The 24,027-nt window shown below is 35.3% G+C and overlaps 1 protein-coding gene across 2 annotated transcripts in view; it reads left to right on the forward strand.

Annotated features, from left to right (window-relative positions):
• Window positions 1-23,504, forward strand: part of LOC139971927 (cyclin-dependent kinase-like 4) — a 39,699-nt gene extending 16,195 nt beyond the window's left edge. For both annotated transcript variants that reach the window (XM_071978774.1, XM_071978775.1), the window contains exons 3-10: window positions 2,083-2,204; window positions 2,997-3,069; window positions 5,492-5,582; window positions 14,684-14,884; window positions 17,241-17,323; window positions 18,949-19,005; window positions 21,610-21,762; window positions 22,267-23,504. In XM_071978774.1, the coding sequence (XP_071834875.1) occupies window positions 2,083-2,204; window positions 2,997-3,069; window positions 5,492-5,582; window positions 14,684-14,884; window positions 17,241-17,323; window positions 18,949-19,005; window positions 21,610-21,762; window positions 22,267-22,416 (930 nt within the window). In that variant the 3' untranslated portion in view covers window positions 22,417-23,504. The remainder of the gene's footprint in view (window positions 1-2,082; window positions 2,205-2,996; window positions 3,070-5,491; window positions 5,583-14,683; window positions 14,885-17,240; window positions 17,324-18,948; window positions 19,006-21,609; window positions 21,763-22,266) is intronic.
• Window positions 23,505-24,027: the final 523 nt, after the last annotated feature.

The following is a 24,027-nucleotide window of genomic DNA, read 5'->3' on the forward strand; positions in this document are numbered from 1 at the left end:
CCAAATTAGAATTTTTCTTTGTCGTTGTAAATAGTTTGTTGTTGTAAAAATTTGAAACGTGTTTGTTAGTTACTTGCCTGAATTGGACTTTTTGATTTGGAATGCCATGTACATTTCTGTTGAACTACAGCAAGTACTATAGATTGTGGGTGAAATTTATGCAAATGACATTAATTAGGTATAGTGTAGCCCTAGCTGACAACCACCTGCAGTACAAGTGTGACATACATGCAAAAGGCACAATAAGCTCTGGCAGTGGTTAACTGTAGGTATTTTCTGTAAGGAGTCAACACGTGCATTTGTATCTGGAGACTTAAATACATTGGTGCTAAAGGATTATTATACAAACATACAGTACATACATGTACATAATAACTCTAGAGAAGCAGAATTGTGAATTGAAATAAATCTTGGTTGAAGAGGCAAAGTTTGACCTTTCATTTTCAATTCCATTTCAGCAAACAGGATCTCACTTTCACTATACAGTAAGGTTGTGAATTCATGTGATATAGTTGATCTTAAATAATGTGCTTTTGAATGCAAAACAAGAAGTTGGTGATTAATTTGAATGATTAGTGATTAATTTGAATGATTTATAATGAAATTGAATGACTTTTGCAAGCAGTTCTCTGAAACAATGCATGTACAGTACTTGACTTACTAATGCTACAGTAGGACACATACATGTACTGTACAGTATGCTTAACTTTCTCTCAGATTGTCCATTTGGATAGCCAACACAAATTTACTTCACTCGTCTCTTAATCACTCATCTCTACATTATTTGGTTGTTGTACACTATTTACATGTCAGATTATTGTTACCTAAAACTACTTGTTAGGAACAATCTGAAATTTCCAGAAAGAACCTACTGTATTATAATTACATTTTACAAACCATTATGAAGCCAAATGCTAAATGTGACCCTTTTCTCAGCAGCTCCCTCATACCTCTTTAATTTATAGGACTGAGCATGATCTTTATGAGGGCATGTTGTATAATTTATGCAAATACAGGCCTCCCCACCCCCATTCCTCCCCATCCCTATCCCCCACCCCCCCCAAATTGTATGTTTCTTCAGTTACGTTAATCAAAGCATTCAACATACAGTAGCCTACAGCACATTTTACTTGTTTGGTCACAGCATGAGAAAGTATGTCACAAACTGACATTTGAGGTGTGTAGATCTCTCTGATTGTCAATCATCTTTCCATCCAACAATGGATGTTAAAGGTCGGGCGATAGTGATCTGCCATCCATCCTTTGTCTTCTACAATAAGATTATTGAGTTTTACCTGAGCTGAGTTTTTCTCTATACAATAATTTATTGATGTGCAAACTCATAAGGAGCATGGTTTGTGATGTGCAGAGCCTTTGGATACAAAGATAAGTATGATAAGTAGAGTGCTGAGGTTTCCTTCGATTGCCTACTTAGTAATTTGCCAACAGTAATGCTGTTGTATCCACCTACCTGTACACTTAAACATATAGAAAAACAATAAAGTGATTTATAAGCCAGATTGTATAAATACTGTTTTTGTTGTAACTTTACTTTAAACGATCAAGGAGAATTGAAACTTCTGCTGTTGTCAGGACACATGTGATTTGAATTTGTATAAATGCGGGAAAATATTGTCTTTGTTATGAAAGATAGTGAGACTGGGTGGAGGGATCAGGGTGGGAGGGAGGGCAGGGGGTGTCACAAAACTGCACTGGTTTGAATCTCATTATATAGGCAGAATAAATGCAAAAGTGTCATAATAAATGCGCTTATCAAATTGTTTATAATTACCATGGCAGTTTTCTGATGTTGATTAAACCAAAAAATTAATTTTGAATAATTTTTTTTTTCAATATCACAATTCCTTGATCAAAAAATGTCTAAGTTGACCCAATCTGTTGACAAACTACATGAACAAAAAATACCAGAACTTTATAAACTTTAGAAGCTAGGTCATTAAAACTCTTAAATGTGTTATTGCTTCCTGTCATAATCATGCATACATGTACAGTAGACTACATGTGAGTTGTAATACTGATTGTAAAATAACTTGATTTTCAATTTTCTATCTTCACCAACAGCAACTAAAACATACAAATCTTGTGAACCTGTTAGAAGTGTTCAGAAGGAAACGGAAACTGCACCTTGTGTTTGAATATTGTGACCGAACAGTGCTCAATGAGTTGGACAACAACCCAAGAGGGTGAGGGGGACATTCATTTCTATCATCAATTTAAAATTGAGACACATCAGATTGCTCCTTTTTTGTTGGCATTTGTGATGTTCAGTAGGAAAGGATAAGGGAGGGAGTGGGGGGAGGTATGTTGTGACTGGCATTTCTGATGTTCAGTTGGATTGGGGGGGGGGTTGGGTGAGGGAGGATAGTGGGAGTACCTCAGTAAGAAGGACTTGCTTAGTTTGAATTTAGAAAATTTATAATTTTGGTGGTAAGTCATGTATATATACTAGCCCTATGTCTTAATTGATATAATTTAATTGATTTAATGTTTTAATTAACTCCAATTTGTTATGCCATCCCACTCACAATCTCCACTTTGACATGCACCAAATTATGGGACTCCAATCTGTTTATAAATGATCTCAATGTGTCTCAAATTTAACCTGACCTATATATATATCAGTATATGCACACAAGCAGTTTGGGTAAAGGTGTGACTTGTTGTCAAAACAATCTATTTATAATTTTGCGATGATTTCAAGGCAACTGCACATGCCAACTCTTGGCATAGTTCTTAATTTGGTAAGTCAAATTTGGAATTATCTCAGAGAGAAATCCTTTTTTGGTTATTTTTCCAATTACATTGCATGCCATTTACAAATTTGACAGGTTGTATTTTTAGATTAATATGACCTAGCTGATAAAGATATTACCAGCAATGCCAGCTGGAATAAAAAAGGTGTCTTGCTGTGAAAATGAGTGATACATATTTTGCAATATTTTCATATTATCTTCTCCCCATTCTCTTCCATACAGGGTTAAAGATAGTGTCACTAAGAAGTTAATTTATCAGACCTTACAGGCTGTTAGTTTCTGTCATCAACATAATGTAAGTTGCATTTAATAATAACTTTAAAAAATTTGAAATATTTTGTTTAAATACCCTGTTATTGCATATTGCGTATATTGCATATATTTTATTGGATATATTTTATTTATTTATTACTTTATGATTTATTTTATTTTATTGCTCATATACACACACAAATTGACTACTTAAAGAGAACAGTGAGGTATATATGATCAACTCTTAAAATATTTAATTGCAAACAACAGTGGATCTACTTTATTTTTTTTTTTATAAATTTTTTATCCTCCTCACAGTGCGTGCTTTCTTGTGAACCAATCACATGCAACGTGTGGTACAAGTTTTTAGCTTCTTTATTTAAATTTTGGGATTGTTTGAATCAGAAGGGATTTTACCCTTTCTTTCTTTCTGTCTTTATTTAGTATTATCTCTATTTTATTTTATTGCAATCGTGGAGCTACTTTGTACATTTTTTATCCTACTCACAGTGGTTGCTTTCTGATGAACCAATAACATGCAACGTGTGGTACAAGTTTTCAGTTCAATTTTGGGGATTTTTTGAGTTTGGGGATTTTTCCCTTTTCTTTCTAATGTACTGGGTGTGTGCACTTAATAGATGTTTCACTTGATTCTTCAAATTCAATTGCTGGAACGTGATCAATGATTTTAGTTTGTAATATGAATGGATGTGTAACATATGGATTTAAATTATAGATGGTTAAAGAAATTTGCAGCTATGACTAAAGTAATAATTCAGTGGTCATTCACAAAGGCAACATTGTCTAAAGTTACAGTATTGCAGTTTAATGTTAATTCATATAACTTGAACCTTCTCTTAATTATCTTTAATGGTTTGTGCTTTTTCATAAACATTACAAGTAATACAAGCAAGTAAAGTCAAAAACTACTGTAGTGTACACTTCTGAAACATCTTTAACATATGTAACTTTTAAAAGTATATGTACACTTGTATCTTGTCTTAAAGTAGTATTGCTGGCAAAGTGAAACTTCACTCTGTCTCTCTGTACAGCAGTTTGAGCTGGCATCAAGTACAGTATGCAGTAAACTAACATCTTGGTTAGTTTCAAGATTAGGTGGTAAATTGATAGAAGTCTAAGAAAGTTCAATTTTTATCAGTCATAATTGAATATTTCATTCTTAGTTAAATGTTTTATTTATTGCAAACGATGGCTGTATGTACACAGTGAAGATTTTGCAGCTAAATTGATTAATTAACATTGTGCTGATACTAAAAAGAATTTAAACTAAAATGTTTACATTGATGAACCAAAAAAAAGGAAGTTTTTAAATTTAATAATGTACAGTAGTTTATCCGTATTTTGCATTAATTATACAAATGCACTTGTATAGGTGAATTTACTTCGCTCCTTGCTTACCTGTCTCCCCAAATCTTTAGCATTCTCGTTCTTCCATGCCCAGAATCAACTGGTATCCTTTTAACACTGTGTGCCCTCTATAAAATTAGAAATGTGAATAACCTCCAATGCAAATAAGCTGACTTAAGAATAGGTTAATAATTTCAATAACTTCTAGTTCTTTATGATTACTTGACCTTGATCAGTTGTGTTAATTACTTTACTTACTAAGACAAAAAAATATTAAAGAAATAACATTCATGTATTTCTAACTGCTCAATGTATGCTACCACACCACTCATAAATGTGGAAGTGATTTGAATGTGCAAGCCAAATTGCCTTTGAAAATGAAACAGCATTTTGGGGTTAAAAACAAGATTAAAAATGCCATATTTGGATATTAATATTTACACTTAAGTGTGTGAAGCATTGCTCACATTAATGTGTATTTAAATATTATAATATTTGCCAAAAATAAATAAAATGTTTAGATGCTTTCATTTTATGGGTAACTAGTCAATTACACTCAAGTTGTTATTTTGATTCCATATTTACAATGATGTGTGAGTTGTCTGCATTTTGTTACAGTACCGTAGCAAAAAAAAAAATGGACCTTGATGTTTTTTTACTACAGTTCATTTAGGATATGGACTTTCTTGTCAGCACTTTGTAGACAAAGTAACAAGACAACAAAATAGTACAATACATCACACATTTTTCTTAGCCTTTTTCACCTGTCTTACAAAATTGCAATTTACATGTTTATATTTTTAATTATTTAGAAGCTTAATTCCAGAAATTGTGTACTTAGCAGAATGAAGACCGGATGCAATGACCATTCCTCCTGATAATCTAGAGTTAGCTTTCTTAGGCATATTACCAGTACACACTTAGCAACCCATTGTGACAGTTTCATTTTCAGGTTCAGTATGATAGATAGTACTTGTGAAGACTGAGTGAGTTTTGTTTCTTTGGGGGTTAATAGTTGCTCCATCAAAGATTACAACCACCTACTGGCTTTGTTCGAAGAGATATTGTAATTAGCTATCTTCTTTCTTTCTTTTCAGTGTATTCATCGAGATGTAAAGCCAGAAAATATTCTCATAACCAAAGATGGACAAGTCAAACTCTGTGATTTTGGGTTTGCCAGAATTTTAAGTAAGTTCATGCACTTTTTTCATTCTTTTCCCAGAAAGCACAGAAACAGAGACACCCTGATAATATTCAGGCATGATATATGAAACAATTTTCATATAATATTTGTTGATCTGTAGCTGATCTTAATGCTTTCGTGAGTAATGTCGGGTAGAAAGTAGTGTTTGAGGCTGACTAAAATTTGGGTTCTACGTTAGAAAACATTCAACAACAGAAAAAACCATACCCTCATTGCATCCTGGTTCGCTAGAAAACCTATTGCCCATTTTGTTATTTAAATACAGCCAGTCGAAGAGGTGCTTGTATATTAAGATAATGCATTGTTTGCGCTAAGTGACCCTAACATACCACCTGTCTCACACAGAAATTGTGTACCTCTGAGACTTTTTAAGTGGGAGGTCTTAGAAAACTTAATCATTGCTGACAGTTTTGGGATTTCGATGTATGAGAAGGTTCAAGTAGTTTCCTGTGAGAAATAAGTTAGCAATGGTGTACTGATGTGATTACAAAGTTGCAAACCATTAAAAAAAAAGGCCTCCTAGTGTCTTTCCATTTATTAATTTTTTTTCATTTCAAATTAACGAATAGTTAGTTAGGTATTAAAGTGCGGACAATAAATATAATTGGAAAAACCCACCTTAAATTCCCTCTTGTGATCTTTGTAACTGTTTAAAATTCATGTCTTTGTTTATTGCCTGAGGCATACATGATAGTGGTTATTCCAGTGTTATCCTATATCCTGGTAATAGAGCACTGAACTTATTCTGGAAATGTCATTGCCCTCCTCACGGTTCACATTTGAAAGGACCGGGGAGGAATTCTTTCTGAGAGATTCCATCACTTCATTTTGTGACAACAGAAAGTCTGGTTTCCATTGCAGGTGTCCCATTAGTATCAATGACAGATTATTCATGTTTTGTGTATACTTTAAGGATACTTTCTTCGGTTACACAGTGTTTTTCCCTGAAGGGGCACTTCAAATGATCTGCTTTGAAAGAAGTACATTCTTATTGGAGTTGGTGAAACATTAGTCGTACATTAGTTTGTTTTTGTAGCGACATTTGGTAGTATTCCATGTATTGATAGGTGATCACATCGTCATAGGCAAGGATCAGCACCGCATTGAGTGTTTACTCAGTCAAGGGTTTATTGTACCTCACATTGCCTTTGATGTTAGTTCAGCTTACAATTCCATCCTTGTTTATCCTTGAAAAGAGAAGTTATCAACCATATAATGTACAGTATAGAATTCGTGAATAGGCTGAAAGGTTACGATAAAACATTAAATGTAACTGATTTCACTCTGCCTTTTACCGCCACTCCTGATAAAACTAGGTAACCTCGAGCGATGCCATCGAATATTTGATTTATTTTAACATTCGATTTGTGTGCCATATTTTTGTGGCAGTTTTGCATCAAGTTATATTGTTAGATTAAGCCCTTTTATATTTCATTCTTTTTTTCATTTTGAAGTCAACATACAGTATGAATACGTAATTCATAGCTGCCAACAGACCAACATTTGAAGTCTCAAACCTTGGACCTGCACATACAATTCAATACCTTGCATCTGGCTGAGTTGGGTTTACAAACTGTAAAAGGCAATTTTAGAGGTTCACACACAGTGCCCATATGTTGCTTTACGAATTTACCATAAAATTACACATAATTTAAAAAATTTATAACATGGGCATGCCACAATTTTGTATGTAGGGATCTCAAAATTTCAAACGGCAAGGGGGGGGGTCCTCGTCCCGTCATCCTTTACCCCATTTTGTGGATCCCATGTATGACGACCAGCATTGCGTCATGAAAAGGTGGGAGCTATGATAATTGGAAAGCTACACACAGGTGCTGTTTTGTTTTGTAACTATTTGGGATAAATTAAGTATTTAGTCATTGATATGTCTGTCAGGTGTAGGTCTGAATCACTCCTCTGTTTCAAATTGTGTAAAATTTACTTCGCTCCTTGCTTACCTGTCTCCTCACAACCTTAGCACCAGGTTCTACCGTGCCTAGAATGTAGCTGGTAACCTTTTAATACTGAACGCTCTCTTTGACCGGCCCCTCCGGTCATTCCTCTTCCTTCTCATTCTACCATTCAAAGTTTCTAACACATAGTTTTCAAGTGGATTTTCTTTGATTTTGGAATTCGTCCCAAACCGTAACTGATGATTCAGAAGTTTTCTTTCTCTGGATTGCTAAAGAGCTTTACAGTCATTCAACAGCCTGATAATTATCCTTTTCTTGTAAAAGGGAGGGATTTTGGGGACTGTTTTTTGGAGCGACCTCCGCCCTAGGTATCCTCCGTTAGCGTTACCAGGGTAGCAGTTCCGCTAACTGCTCCGTTAGTTTCCCGCCTTTTTCTCACATACACGCTATAGGCGGTATTTGTAATTTCATGTGCCATGCTCTTTCATTAATGTTCATATTTCATGTTTCATGCTGCATATTGTGTATTTCCTTCACTATCCTCTCCCCCCTAATTGTGGCTTTCTCATTACAACTTGTTGGTTGGTTTTTTGATAGGCCAGTTTATAAATTGTGTAAAATTCACAAGATGCTGCTACATGGATTAGAACTGTCAGAAGACTCTAAGAAATCAGATGGGAGTGCTGCCTCCTAAAACAAATTGACTGCGGTGTCAGTCAAGTGTGAACTGCCATCAAAATTGTTTGCTTTACTAATCATCCTCAAAACCAGCCCGCACCACTTTTATCTGCAAGACGGCCTCTCCCTCTCTGTTGACACTGAGGATAAAAAGAAGAACATCCAACTTCGGGGAAAGCGGAACAACGCGGGGAAAGCGGAACAACGCAACAACCAATGTCTTACAGTCCCTTCTTCCCTATGATATCGAACGATGAGCTATCTTACAAATAAATTACACAGCCTCGAGGGTTTGCATTGAGATGGGTTGTATGTACAGCTTTACTAAGTAAATATTGTTGTATATATCTTTGTTGAAGTGGTTGTCATGCCGACCCTTCATGTAGCTCTGAAAGCTTTTCCTAGGTTTTAATTTCTGACAGTTCACTTTCTGCTTCATGGACACTCTACTCTTTCACAAAATTGAAAGATGAATCTAGATAGGTGTCGATTGGCTGTCGGGTAGGTGGGGTTTTGTTTATTTGGGGGCTGGGGTTGGGAGATAGGGGTGTTATTTGTAACAATGAAATTATTTCTTATCTTGTATACTAGGCTATCATGGTCTTAATTTACCAACAATTATATTAACCTTTTTTTTTTTTTTTGCTGCATACAGTAGGCTGTTTGGAAATGCCAAACATCTTCCATAATTGGTCACATTTTCCTTCTGCAATAACAGTTCTTTCAATTTTAAAAATGTTGGGCTTTATTATAGGAAGTACTCTATTTGTGAGAATTCATGTGAATCACTGGAAGAAAGACAATGAGCTTAGGTTCTTTAATTTTAATGCAATTTGTTGGTGTTTGGAGAGTGTTCATTATTTGTGTGTACTAAAAGGTCTTTTTTGGTATTGTCCCCAAGTATGCTAATAGTATTGTCCTGCCTCCCACCAATCAGGTCCTTAACCGAGGCACCTGATTATGTTATTACTCCTCCTGAACATAGCCTGAGAATATATACAACTTTTAGCAATTTCAAACAGGAGTATTTGTTAGCATGTAAACCTTGTGACCTTTCATTAGTTCTGCTAGTTACTATGCTCCCTTATTCTCAAGAAACAGAAAAACCAAGAAGAAGTGTATATAGCTTCACTTTCTGTTTTCGCCAACAACAATTGTAATATAGTTCACCAAATGATTGATTTGATTTCTTAATTGCTTGAAATAGAGGAGAGAGAGGTAAAGAGAGAGAGAGGGAAGTGCTGTTTTGCTGATCAAAGTCAATATGCAGAAAACAGTGTCCTTGAAATGTAAACTCATCAGAGTAAGGTACACTTTCCGATCTGCAAATACAAATCAATTAGGCTACTCGGTCCTTTTGGTTGTGTTACCATGGCAGCAACCAAAACCAAAACTTATTTGACTAAGACCGTTAAATTGTTTTTCCTTGGCAATCCTAATTGCTTCTAAGGGCATCTCTGTTTATCTTAGCAAATTGTTAACTGTGGCTCTTCAAGGTGATGTTGATCTTGGCAATGAGGAATTTCCACATTTGATATTAATTCTTGCGGTTTGTAAGAAAATTCAGTAAAATAAAGGTTCATGTCTGTAACTTTAATGTCCTGTGTTTGTAGCAGCATATTTTGTGTGTAAGGATTTTTTTTCTTGTAAAGTTTGGATGGTGAAATTTTGTGAGTAAACTTGGATTTTCTTGTGTGTGTTTTTGTTGCCATTCCAAGGATTATTATGTTTATAGGGATTTTCAAAAAAGTTGCTTTAATACGTTGCTGTAATTTGTCTGCTTCAAGAATTATCAGGGTTTTCAAGCTCCAGGAGGTTAATTAAAGAGTATAATTTATCACAGGGGCAATGATATATAGGAAATAGTGTTGTAGGTATTCATTCATCCCAGTAAACGACCATTATTCAGAACCGTGTTCACCTCCTTTTTCTGATCTTGTGCAAAACAATTTGTGCACCCAGCTTCTTCCTATGCGCAGTTAAGAAACAAGTCTATATGTTACTTCAGCACTAACACTATGCCGATACAAGAGTTTGTCATACTGTTACAATCAAAATGCCAACGAATTGTGTAGTAGTCCGTTGCAAAAAAACACTTTTGAAAACCAAAATTGAGTTTCTTTACGTTTCTCAGTCAACAAACCTGAGTATAGGCAGTATAGTCTACACAAAGGTCCTCTAAAGATAGTCTCCCTAATGTATGCTTAAACTCATTAGCCACGTTGACCTTCTTATTCTAATGTGCATACTCAATGTCTTGAGATTGCTTGCCATGGAATTTAATATCATGGTATGATGTGATGTAATATGACCCGACAACAATATACTGACAATACAACACAAGAAGTTGTAACAGTGACAATTCAATACCGTACAATGTCGGACACTGTAGTTGTCACTGAAACTGTTGCTTACAAAGAGTTATTTCTATATATTCTTGTTGCACCACTTGACAGAATTTCATTGTTTTAGAGACTTTCATTCTGAGTTTATCCTCTGGATTGGTAACTACTGTACCTTAAAGAGAGTCATTTCCACTGAAATTGCCACTTTCCATTGAGGTGCATCTTTGCATTATATACCATATTTATATAAAAGTGGCTATGGGGACATCTCTCTGATATAAAATCTCCATACAGCGCATCAAGACTTTGTTGTGTGTTTCGCTTGATAATAACTGTATTTTTATTATCATTATGATTATAATGGAGAATGAAAAGAGAATAATTCATATCCTGTTCCCCGTCTGCTTCCATCTAACATGGCTTCTTCCTATTGCGTAGAAATCTTACATAGAATAAAACAAATTATATTTCTCTGGAGTCGTAAACAACAGGATCTATTTAATGTGCACAAGTGCAAAATATTAGCTGAGGAAATGAGCCTGTCATGTCATTAATTGGAAATAGCTACTTAGAGACAATATATACTAGAGTGGTTATCCTATTCAACTTTTCATTCTGTGAAAAATATTCCTCAATTATATAAACAATATTATGATCATTTGCAAAGTAATTACCTTGTATGCATTTATAGAGGATTCTCACCATCACCATAGTAACAAGGATTTTATGATTAGATCACATGATATACAGCTAGAGTGGTTGATGAAACAATTCAAAAGATCTCTCTTTTGCAAGCATTAATGAGAAAAAAAATATTGATTTCAGTGAATTTATGTTGGTTTGGTGCAGGGTTGTGTAAATGATGGTTATTCATCTTCCTATGACGCAGGTTTGTTTGACCTTAGTCCTGGTCTTAAGTGAAAAACATTTTATATTTCAAGTGGTACTTTATTGTACAGTGAACTAGCATCATGGCAATTTGCCAATATTTAAAGTTTAATAATTCATTTTTTAATAATTCATTGTATGTAGCATCATGAGTTTGTGACATGTACAGTACAGTGCTTGTACTGTTAATGTTTTGTAGTCAATAGTTGAAAACTACTTTACTACAAAATTAGATTTTGGAGGGCTGAATAGTCAGGGGTATAACCCTGGATGGATCAGTGGCTAAAAAATTAATGAATAAATTGATTGTATGGTTGGAAAAACAGACAGATGGACAGAAAAAAATATATATGATAACATTTTACAGAGTAATTTTGGTAATTGTGTTGCACTGAAGGATATGCATATATAGTGCTAAACAGTCACTTGCATTTTTTGTCAAAGACTGCATGCTGCCCCCTAGAGTCCTTTTTGCTGCAAATTGGTCGAAGAAAACCTGCAGAGCCATACCTCCTTTCAAAGTGAGGGTTAGCTAATGAACTGTAAGTTATTAAAAGAATTTTGTTTGATTCTCAAAAACCTGTAGACACTGTTTCATATGCCAAAAACAAATTGGAAAATTAAATGTTTAGGTGTATACGTAAAAATAGAACTTTTGAAATGAGATTAAATTGACTTCGCCCCTCGCTAACCTGTCTCCTCACAACCTCAGCCCTCTCGTTGTATTACGTGTCTAGAATGAGTAGTAACCGTTTCACACTGTGCGCCCTCTATGTCTGGACCTCTGCGGACAATGTCTACTGTACCTTCTCAGTACCACCCAAAGTGCTTAGACTTTCGTTTTGAGCTCGGATTTTCTATCGTTTCAATTTTATTGGAACTAGAGAATTTTCAAGGCCTTTTTGTGAGTGTTTTAGTAGTAGGAATTACTATCTGAAGTTTTCATGTGCAGCCCCATTAGTATCCTTTTCATTTGGGAAGAGTATTAGGTAATTGGGACAGCCTTGGTAATTGGGTTGTGTAGACCTGTATCTGCACAAAAACTAGTAAATTAAGATTATTTCAGAATTGAATGTCAAGGCATTTCAAATCTACTTTGTATTTCAATTCCATATGGTTTATAAAAAAATCCTTGTGGCATAAATTTCACGCTTGAAATAATCCAAAATGTTGTGAAATTTTTTAGATGGCCCATAGCTGCTGTACGCACAGTAAAACCTATGTCCAGAGTAGACATATTAAACACACATAACATTGTTATAGTGTTATTTTTTAGATGGCCCATAGCTGCTGTACGCACAGTAAAACCTATGTCCAGAGTAGACATATTAAACACACATAACATTGTTACAGTGTTATTTTTTAGATGGCCCATAGCTGCTGTACGCACAGTAAAACCTATGTCCAGAGTAGACATATTAAACACACATAACATTGTTATAGTGTTATTTTTTAGATGGCCCATAGCTGCTGTACAGTACGCACAGTAAAACCTATATCCAGAGTAGACATATTAAACACACATAACATTGTTACAGTGTTATTTTTTAGATGGCCCATAGCTGCTGTACGCACAGTAAAACCCATGTCCAGAGTAGACATGTATCAAACACACATAACATTGTTATAGTGTTATTTTTTAGATGGCCCATAGCTGCTGTACGCACAGTAAAACCCATGTCCAGAGTAGACATGTATCAAACACACATAACATTGTTATAGTGTTATTTTTTAGATGGCCTATAGCTGCTGTACGCACAGTAAAACCCATGTCCAGAGTAGACATGTATCAAACACACATAACATTGTTATAGTGTTATTTTTTAGATGGCCTATAGCTGCTGTACGCACAGTAAAACCTATGTCCAGAGTAGACGTATTAAACACACATAACATTGTTATAGTGTTATTTTTTAGATGGCCTATAGCTGCTGTACGCACAGTAAAACCCATGTCCAGAGTAGACATGTATCAAACACACATAACATTGTTATAGTGTTATTTTTTAGATGGCCTATAGCTGCTGTACGCACAGTAAAACCTATGTCCAGAGTAGACGTATTAAACACACATAACATTGTTATAGTGTTATAAACCCCCTACACTGACATGATTTGGAGTGAGCAAATCTCAACAACTTCTTGTCCAGTTGCAAATCTCAGCCAATTCGAATAATTGTAACATTTTCTTAAAGATAACTTCTGTATCAGCCCAAAACCATTTCAGGAAAATCAGATGATGACCGTTAGAGGGGAAGAACAATGCTGCTAAAACCTGCACTCTAAAATGATCAACATTAAACATAGATTCTTTGCATAAATTGAAGGGGGGGGGGAACTATACATTAACTGGCACAGATGAGTCTTTCCCTTTAATGGCCCAGAGAGGTTGGTTACAGTACTTGTACAGTCTTTGAATACTACGAGTGGGTGTAGTTAGATCATTGCAAAGATAAATCTTTAACAAATCATGCATTTTGTGTTTCAAGCTAAAACAAAGAATGTGATAAGTAGTGACACGGCTATAGTTGGAGTTGGGTTTCTATGATGAAGTAATAGGAAACTGAAGATGTTTCTCACCTTTGCAGTTCATCATTGTATATTAAAGAAAACTGAGCAAAAGGAACTGATATGTATAAATCAAGGTCAACGTACTGTTTCTTCCTGCTGTATAGGTCCCTAGGGATTTTCATTGGCTGTTTATGTTTACGTTTCTTAAGTAAGTTTGTCATGCCTGATCTCAAGTCCTCCACTTATTTCCCTGCATGCATATGTCCGAAAACAGATTTTATTAGTCGTTAAGTTAATCTGAGGTGGATGAAGGAAGCAATCTCATGGCAACACAGTTGTTTTGTTTAGAAGTAATGACTAAATAACAAAGAAAAAGAACCCATGGCTCAAGTTACTTTCTGTACATTCCAAATTTGGCACATATACTGTAGATCTGAAAGACAGAGTCTTGTAAGCATTGATATAGAAATCAATAACCAAACAAAAAGTGCATTATAGTAAATTGTCCAAGGATGAATTGGTTTTATTGCTTTAATTGTTGTTGATATGGAGGTAACTGAACTTGCTTGGACTTTATAAGAATTAAACAAACCAGATAGATTATTAACTTTTAAACTGTAATCAAATTTGTTGATAGTTGTACTACAGAGGATATCATTATCATTTCAAGACATATTGACCTAAATGAATATGATGTTACTTTTAATTTAGTGATAATTAATTATTTGCTTTTCCTTCTTTTGTCTTTTAGCTGGTCCGGGTGATGATTACACAGACTATGTGGCTACCAGGTGGTATCGAGCCCCTGAACTGCTAGTGGGGGACACCAAGTACGGTCCTCCTGTAGATGTATGGGCTATTGGGTGTGTAACAGCAGAACTCATCTCAGGGCAAGCCTTGTGGCCCGGCAGATCCGATGTAGACCAGTTGTATCTCATCAGAAAAACTTTAGGTAAGATCTTTCTCTTCCAAATTACTTATATACATTAGTGTGTGTTGTAAATATTAGCGATATATGTACATGCAGACATTGTAACGAAGAGGATAAAAGTATGAAATTTGCCTACAACTTAGACTGTTTACCACTTATTGTTGTATTCTAATTGTCAGTTTGGACATTGCAAATTTGTAACATGTCTAGCTGTTGCTGAAAGCAACGTTTTGAAATATCCCTTGGTTTTAATGTTTTTGAGACAGTCAATATATTAAATCTAATAGCAACGCTTCATATTAGCGTGTCCTAACGAGATTGTTTCAAATAATGGAGGAAAAGTAAAGTAATTTTTCAAACTTTCCAGCTCTTTGCTTTTGATTAATGATAATTATGAAAAACCAAAACAATGAGAATCAAATATTAGGTTTGCATCATCCAGAATTAATCTAGCTTTTTAAAGTACTTTTTCCATAAGTTATAGTGACCCGTGATAATCCCAGACATTGTGCAGACTTGGACTAAACACAAGATAACCAAGTATCTGGTGTGATAGGAAATGATTGGTGATTGACTTCAGTGACCATTTCTGGGTCTCATTCAGTGAAGATGGTTACATGTGCTCCTGATCTTGATAGATCTAGTACTCTACGTTGTATGTAAATCAAGATTATGCTTTGTTGTCCTCATATAGTAGTCATGAATTGCCTGTTTAGTTTCTAACATTTCTTGATGAAATGGAAATGTTCAATGATTGGTGATTGACTTCAGTGACCATTTCTGGGTCTCATTCAGTGAAGATGGTTACATGTGCTCCTGATCTTGATAGATCTAGTACTCTACGTTGTATGTAAATCAAGATTATGCTTGGTTGTCCTCATATACAGTAGTAGTCATGAATTGCCTGTTTAGTTTCTAACATTTCTTGATGAAATGGAAGTGATAAATTACTTGTTTTTATGATACTCATTATGTAGCATTACTTTGATCCTTCCTTTTATTCGACGTAAAATGATCTACAGTTGTTGCAGGCTTTGATTTTTTCATAAAATGAACTGTTTGGGTCATTCTGACTAGATACAATAGGGATCTACCTCTCAGGGCATGCATTAAGAACAAAACCTAAGTAAAGCCTCATGGATACTAATGTTATTTACTTCAACGGTAATAATGTCACTTACTTGAAATGTTTAGCATCAGGGCCTCCTTAACAGCTCTTGATCCTTTTCATGTGCCTTGCTTACGTATGTAACCATGGCAACAATTAACAGATGTAAACTCAAGGCAGAATTCAGCCCTTATTAATTGATTTGCAAGGAAGGTGATTTTTACTTAGGTTAATTTTAAGCGTCATTGAATGCCGGGATGACAAGACTTGAATATTTAAATACAGAGATAGACAAGGATAGAACAGCCTGAAAAGGTCTTGCATACTGGTCTATATTAAACAGCACTTGGCAGCTATAGTTTTGTTTGTATATTATGACTTTCTTGGCTAAGAAAAAGACCAAGGCAATGTTCCAGGATTGTAAAGTCTGTGGAAAATTGCATAGGTTTGCCTCAGAAAATCGATTGGACAGCCGGCCCACATAGAAAAAGAAAGTTTGTTAAACAACAATAATTTAAGAAGAGCTGGAAAATAAAAAATGAACTGTATGGGAAATTAGACTCCCTACAGTACTTCCTAGCCCTAGTTTTTACAGAGAGTAAATAATTTTTGGTTTTATAGCAAACATAAGATTTCTCCTTAGTTCTCTGACTTCTCTCTAATTTTTCCATCTCCAAATGTCTCAGCTTTACCATCATAATTTACAAGTCCATTGATGCATTTAACTCATATGTTGTCTTGTGTATTTTAAAAAGGTATAACCCTCAGTGGAGACTGTAAAGAAAGAATTTTCAATCGCCCATCAAATGACCAGTTGGTTGATTGACCATTGATCATTAAAAGACTTCACTCAAACCATCCTGTCCCCCCATTAGATCAATGAGTACAGTAACTGTGTGAACTTTGTGAACTTCAAGACGTTTTGTAGTTAAGTGAACTTCATTGATATTTTTATCTACATTGCACAGTAAATATTGAGAATGTAAGATACCTATACATTTCATATGAATTAACAGCACACATTGAGTGTTTCCCTTTGTTCTTCGCTTAATTGGACCAAGTGCAATCTAGTTTGAAAATTGTCGTCCAGTTTGCTGTAATTCTATGGTAGCCATCCATATCTAGAGATTGAGCTCTGTACATGTAAATTGTTGATTCACTTTGCTGAAGCTGGATAGATTATTTGTAATTCCATTGTATTTCAGCAAGACCCTGGAAGATATGGAACCTCTACTTTGCATAATTCTCCTTCTCTTTCATCATATACAGGTGACTTAATACCAAGACATATGCAAATTTTCAGTGACAATCACTTTTTCAGAGGTTTGACGATACCGGAGCCTGAAATTTTTGTAAGTATTAATAATTCCTTCTAAGCTGTCATTTATTTGTATGTAAACTTATGTCAGAACTACAAGACTACAGTTGGGTGGGGTTGGCAATTCCTTTAAAATTTGATGTACATGGTCTGATATAGGAAGGTCCCTGGGAACTTTAAATAGTGTAATGAGTGACACAAGATCCGGGGTTCGATCCTACCTTCGGAAACCGGTTGTGAAGTGGAATTTTTCTGGTGTGTTATTCTTTATTTATTTACTATGTATATTGCAGTTTAGAAGCAATCTTAAGAGTTTAAACTTTTGACCTTAAAACTTGTAGTTTGACAGCTGACCTTCTATGAAAGTAAGCTCTGCAGGATATGACCCCAACCCTGCATGATCTGAGGAGATATTGATATATTAGTAATGGGAGGAGAGGAAATTGAGGAATGTTGGATCTGATGGACGAAAAAGAAGAAGCAAGAATGACAGTGATGCCATTGGTAGAGCTGTAAACTTTGTGATCACATCTGGTTTTCCTTAGAAGCATTTTAGGATAAAGAACTCACTAGAGGCCAGTGGACTTTCCCCTTGACCAGTAGAAAAAAAAAAAAAAATCAACTTTTTTTCTGGTCAGTAGATATTGAGAACATGAACACAAGTCAGGTAAAAGTCGTCAGTAAAAATAAAATTGGCATGATTTCAGAACTAAACGTATAAAGCCCCATCTTATTTACTGCTAATTATCAGCAAATATTATTGAGCTACTCCCATAAGCCTGTACAGTAACTTATATGTGCTATAATTCAGGTAAAATGTCAGTGGGAACTTGGTTTTAGCCAGTTGAATTTTATTCCCACTGGCATATTTAGCCAGTGACCAAGATAGGTAAATTCTGAGCCTGGGAATTAGTGCTCAGGACGTAAATGATCTGTACACTATAGTTGCAGTACATGCAGTCCTAGCTGTGTAAAAGCCAAAGATGCAGAGATTTTCAACTCTTAAACACCTGGTTTTTTGTGTGTATCAGCAGTTTGTTTCAGGAATATTAGTTTTGAGTGAGCATGGTAGTTTTAAAATGTTAGTTATATTTTATTGACAGGGATAGTTTCAGAAATGCTTTACAGTGGTCATTACCAAATTCCCTAGTAAACAGAGACTGTTTCATTGTTTTAATTTATGAAAAGAAATTTTGCCAGTGATTTTAAGGGAAAATGGCCTTTCTAAGGTCAAGTTGTTTCACTTTATCTTTGAAAATTCAAATTAAACAGTTCATACCATAAAAAAAAGGATTTTAACCCCTTACCAAGTTATCTAGGAATTGATTCTATTTGTCTGTTTTTCCTTTAACTCTGTGCCAGCATTTTGATTCTATCTTCCATTTCAAAAGTACTCAAGTTGTCTCTGTTTCAAAGTTTGCATTATTCTTAGCCGTCCACTGTGCAATCTACTTTTCGTTCCTATTTATGGCATTTTGTATGCCACTGTGGCCTTCAATTCTGGCTCCACTTGTTTTTTAACTCTCTTTTTTCACGCCCATGCCTCTCTTTTCATTTGCTTGATTTTCTGCAATATCAACTTTACATATATTTTACTGTCTTACTCATAATTTTTCTGATTTCTTTGTTTTTTTCCCCCCTCCTCTTCTCACATTTTAGGAACCTCTAGAAGTAAGATTTCCTACGATTCCTCCCCAGACTCTTGACTTTTTAAAGGTGAGTCAATGTACTCTTGTCAAGTATAACATTTTGAATATCCAGCTCAGGGCATAAAATGCTAGACAGTCAAGCAAAAAGTTTAATTGGACAAATACAGTTTGAAATTAGTATTTTATATCGAGATGACATTCATATCTAATTCAATGTTAAGATTACATGTAGCCTTAAGGAGTAACACATCCCAACATTAAGCATCGTTATGATAAACAGAAACAGAATTATGGTTCCTCTGAAAGCAATAATGCTATTATGAGATATATTAATATCTTGTTTCAGATATTAGCTTTTGTAATAATCAGACCCAAGGGGTACTGATTATTATAATATTTTGATTTTGTGATGTTAAGCTGCCACAAAGTTGCATGCTGGGAGGCAGATTATTATAATATATATTATGATTTTGTGATGTTAAGCTGCCACAAAGTTGCATGCTGGGAGGCAGAGTCCACTACTGTTTATACTTAGGTGACAGTCCAATTCACAGTTTGTGTTTTGCTTTAACAATTTAGAAATTCATTTATCATGCCAACTTGTTGAATAAAAGAAGATTAAGACTTTAATTAAGTTGGTGAGGCTTTAACCTCACTATCTGTCAGATGCAAGGTTGGAAATATTCTTTGGCAGCTTCTTTTATCGATTCGACCAGAGCAAATGTGATGTAAACGAAGGATTTCAATTGGAAATGCCCATGTGAGAGAATGAGATTTAAAGGCAACATAGAAGTACAACTGTTGGCATGCTGGACTTTGGCTGCCATAGCAACCACATTGCATGGTGGCTCCTTCCATGATACCATTTGTTACATAGTGTGAAATTGGCTGCCATAGCAACCAATATTGCACATATTTAGTACAACTGGATAGAAGGAAACCCTCTCCAGTATTGAACACATTAACCAACTGTACATGACAAAATGACCTGTAGCACTTTATCAAACAAATGCTTTCATTACTCCTTAGCATCAGTCAGACTTGCCTCAACTTAATTGCCTTTTGTAGCCAGTACTTCTTACGTCTTCATAAAACCATATTTCTAACTTTTATATTTCAACTGTTGCCAACATTTTCTTTTCACATCAAAAATTCAAAATCATTTCTCCTGATTCTCAATTATTTAAATTGTCACTGTCATTTTGACATATTCAATACCCGACATATTTTCTGGGTCATGCCGCAAGTGCGTAAGATTTTAAAGACTTTTTGCCCTCATTTTAGGCTGAGCCTTTCGACTTTTTTGTTGTCAAAAGTTCTTTTGACTTGTGATGACTTGAATGAGGTCATCATCTACCAACAAAACATGAAAAGAAATGAAACAAAAAAAAACAAAAAAATTATCAGTATTTTAATTTCAAATTCTGTTTGTTTTCCAGTGTCTCTCATGGCAACATTAAACACATTGACCCAAAATATGAACTAAATGACAAAAGTATGTTTGATGGAGTCAAAATAGACCATTGTGCTGTAATGCGCTCGTTATAAAATATCAATAAAGAAGCGTAAATCGAGTGAGTATTTACTTCAAAAGTCTCTTATTGCTTAAGAATGAAATATCTAGGTTACTATCCGATTCCACTTCATAAAGTGCATTTCTTTCACAATGTGTCTTACTTAATCATAACGCTAAGAATGACTCATGGGTTAAAGAAAGGTCAAATTACTAACAGGGCTTCTGTAGAGTCAATTTTAGTACCATAATGTTTGTTATGTAGTAAAAGGAATCCAAAATTGTGCCTGTTATCCACCAAGATTGTACCAGCAATGTTGAAATTAGGTATACTCTTCAAAATATGTCAAATGAAAAAAAAAAAAAAAAAAAATTCAATCAGAATGAGTGAATAATTTCCCACCCTGTGAGTAATGTATTTCAGCTTATGCAGTAAATTGAGCTTGCTTGTAGAAGTTGCAAATTATCTATAAAAGTCAATTTCTTTTCTTGTTGTATGCAAAGCTTAAGTTAATTGTGAGTCCACCCGTGTGTCCCTCAGACAGGATTATACTTACCTATATAGAATAAATGTTAAGCTGTTTTTATGTTCTCAACCATGACACCAATGGTAAGATACTCTCTAAATAACTTCTTATGCATACAGACATGACTTACTGCTTTCATTCAAGTAGTGACACATATAGTGAACACATACTGTAAGCTCATTGAGCAGCTAAGTTTATTGATTCTCATGTAAACTCTCATATAGTTATTCAATAATTACATACGCATGGAATATTGAGTTTTCAGGTGGTTGTTAAAGTTGAAATGAGAAGTAAGAACATCTTCTGGCTGACTGTTGCTGTAAAGCATACAAACCTCATGACATTCAATATATAAACCTTGTAATAGACATGATGAATTCAAAGGAGGGGTTGGTGGGGGGAAGGGGTGGCAGGAATGGGGATGATGGGTGCTTAGTGGAGCCATTCCTGCTATGTCAGTGCTAGAACGGTAGTCTAGTCTCCTCTCAACATCCCTTGTTTTGAACGACTACTCCAGTAGTAAACTGAATTTTCAGTTTTGAAGTTCACTTGTTGATGACATCATGATGATGACGTAGTTGATGATGCGGTAAATAAGTAATATTGATTCCATCCATGTTGATATTTTCAGAGCTGCCTCCAGATGGATCCAGAAGCTCGCCTGAGTTGCGAGGAGCTCAAGGATCACTCTTACTTTGACTCGTACCGGGAAGAGGAGATGGAGAGAGAAAGAGAGACGACGAGGACAAGAATAGTGGGAAGAGGCAGAGAGCAGCGATCAAGGGTGAGTAGATTATTTCAGGTCAGCTGAGCCTGACCATGATAGCATTATGAAGGCTGAGATGGGAGAGAGAAATAGGAATAGTGGGAAGAGGCAGAGAGCAGCGATCAAGGGTGAGTAGATTATTTCAGGCAGTCAGCTGAGCCTGACCATGATAGCATTATGTAGGTCGAGATTGGAGAGAGAAATAGGAATAGTGGGAAGAGGCAGAGAGCAGCGATCAATGGTGAGTAGATTATTTCAGGCAGTCAGCTGAGCCTGACCATGATAGCATTATGTAGGTCGAGATTGGAGAGAGAAAGAGAGAGAATTCCCTCTCTAACGGTCCCTCCAGTTTGTTGTGGAAGGTTTTGATATGATGAAATTTCATCTCCAGTATTGAGGATAATGGCTTTTTATCTGCATGCCAATTGTATGACCACAATATTTACAATCTAAGTTACGATAAGAATCGAATGTCTATTTTTAACACGGTATTCCCACTTTCCTTTTGATTTAAATTTCCAGAACAAGCACACATTTCCACTTTTAACTGGAAATGTGAATCCTCAACAGAACCAGTCCCCAGCACCAGACTTAAAATTACATACCATGAAAGATACCAAACCAAAATATAAGACGGTCATCAGTTCCAAGCATCATTTACCATCCATCTGAAACTAAACAGGAGTCCTCGGTTTATGCGTTTTGGCACAAACCAGGTTGCCTGCAAGCATGGGTCAGATGGTTAGAGTTGTCAACACTGATACACTAAAGCTATGCTGAAGTGGATAATAACAAGGAAGGATGTTAGGAAAGACAAGCGGTGCAAGAGGTACCAGACAGGGTATGGAGCCTTGTCCTCTTACCTCGTTATTTCAACTACCCCCGTCCCCATCCCCATCCCAACTAAAGCATGCACTAATCTACACACCCATTTCCACCATATTCTATTGAATACCCACATACATTTTAGTTTCATAGTACATAATACCATTATTGGATGGCTAAAGGTAGGACAGTACAATAACCTATGGCATGGCTGTGATGATGAACAGTCACTCCCCTACTTACATGTTATCGTAGAGGTGTGCTACCTCAGCCAGGTGTTATTCTCTGCATGAATTATTATGGCAGGGTTTAACCAGTGAGAAGGATGTGTTACGTTCAGCCCCAATTATATATGGTACTGTGTGCACATTGAGTGAATAAGACACAGTAACAGTCACCTTCTATCATCCATGCATTATCTTGTAGTTGCAATGTAAACCAGTCATTTATCATGGTACTATGTGTACATTAAGTGGCTGGTGAGATGTTGCAACATGACCTTTGACCATCCATCCCATTATCTTATTGTTTGTAAGGTGCAGAGCAGTGATATTAAGATCTCACTCTTGCACATTCTGGATGACTCATCCTGAATTAAAACTGCAGTGCCCATCCTCATCTCCAACAGATTGAAAAAAAAAAAATGGAAACTTATTTCCCACAAGAGTTTAGTTCACCAATCACGTATCATATTGTGGAAGTTTATGATGACAGTGGCAAGGAAAGATATTTTATTTCCTGACTTCATGTGTGAGTTATGTGTGCTGTAATTAATGACATTTTGGCTTCATTTACAATTCTGAAACATCCTGTTTAATCTCCTGTAACCATGGTAACAGTACATGTTTCAATGTTAATATGGTAACTATATTGCTTTCTCCATAAGAAATTTCTAAATAAAACACTCAAATATTGGATAGAAACATCCATGTCTATAAATTACAAACCATAATGTGAACACTTTGAAGATTTCAGGATTGTAGAAACAAAACACACACAAGATAATAAAAGAATGAATTTGTACATTGCAATAACAAGTTTCATTTACACAGAACATAGAATACGAAAATTTTGCAGTTGGCTTAAGCCCAAAGTGCATTTCACCTTGAGGCAAGACTGAGAAGATAGAATTAAACTTTTGATCTGCAAAGTTGTCAACTTTGTTGTGTATTAAAGAAATTATATTCTTGTAAAGAATTGCTTGTTAAGATGATATTTTTGTTTGTGCCAAGGGTACATAACAGTATAGCATTGCTAGTTTTACTATTCATTTTCGGTTACATTACCATCGTGAATACATCTGGGATCTGTCAGATAAAGATAATTTATACTGAAGGTTTTGTGATAAACACTGTAATAGTGACCAATTAATAAGGCTCACACTTGCTAAATGCATCATTTTGGTAGGGAAGAAAAAGGCTTTCTGATCTCTATATTACTGCAGCTAAATCATACATG

This window comes from Apostichopus japonicus, chromosome 8 (assembly GCF_037975245.1).
Source record: "Apostichopus japonicus isolate 1M-3 chromosome 8, ASM3797524v1, whole genome shotgun sequence".
In the NCBI taxonomy this organism is placed as follows: Eukaryota; Metazoa; Echinodermata; class Holothuroidea; order Aspidochirotida; family Stichopodidae; genus Apostichopus; species Apostichopus japonicus.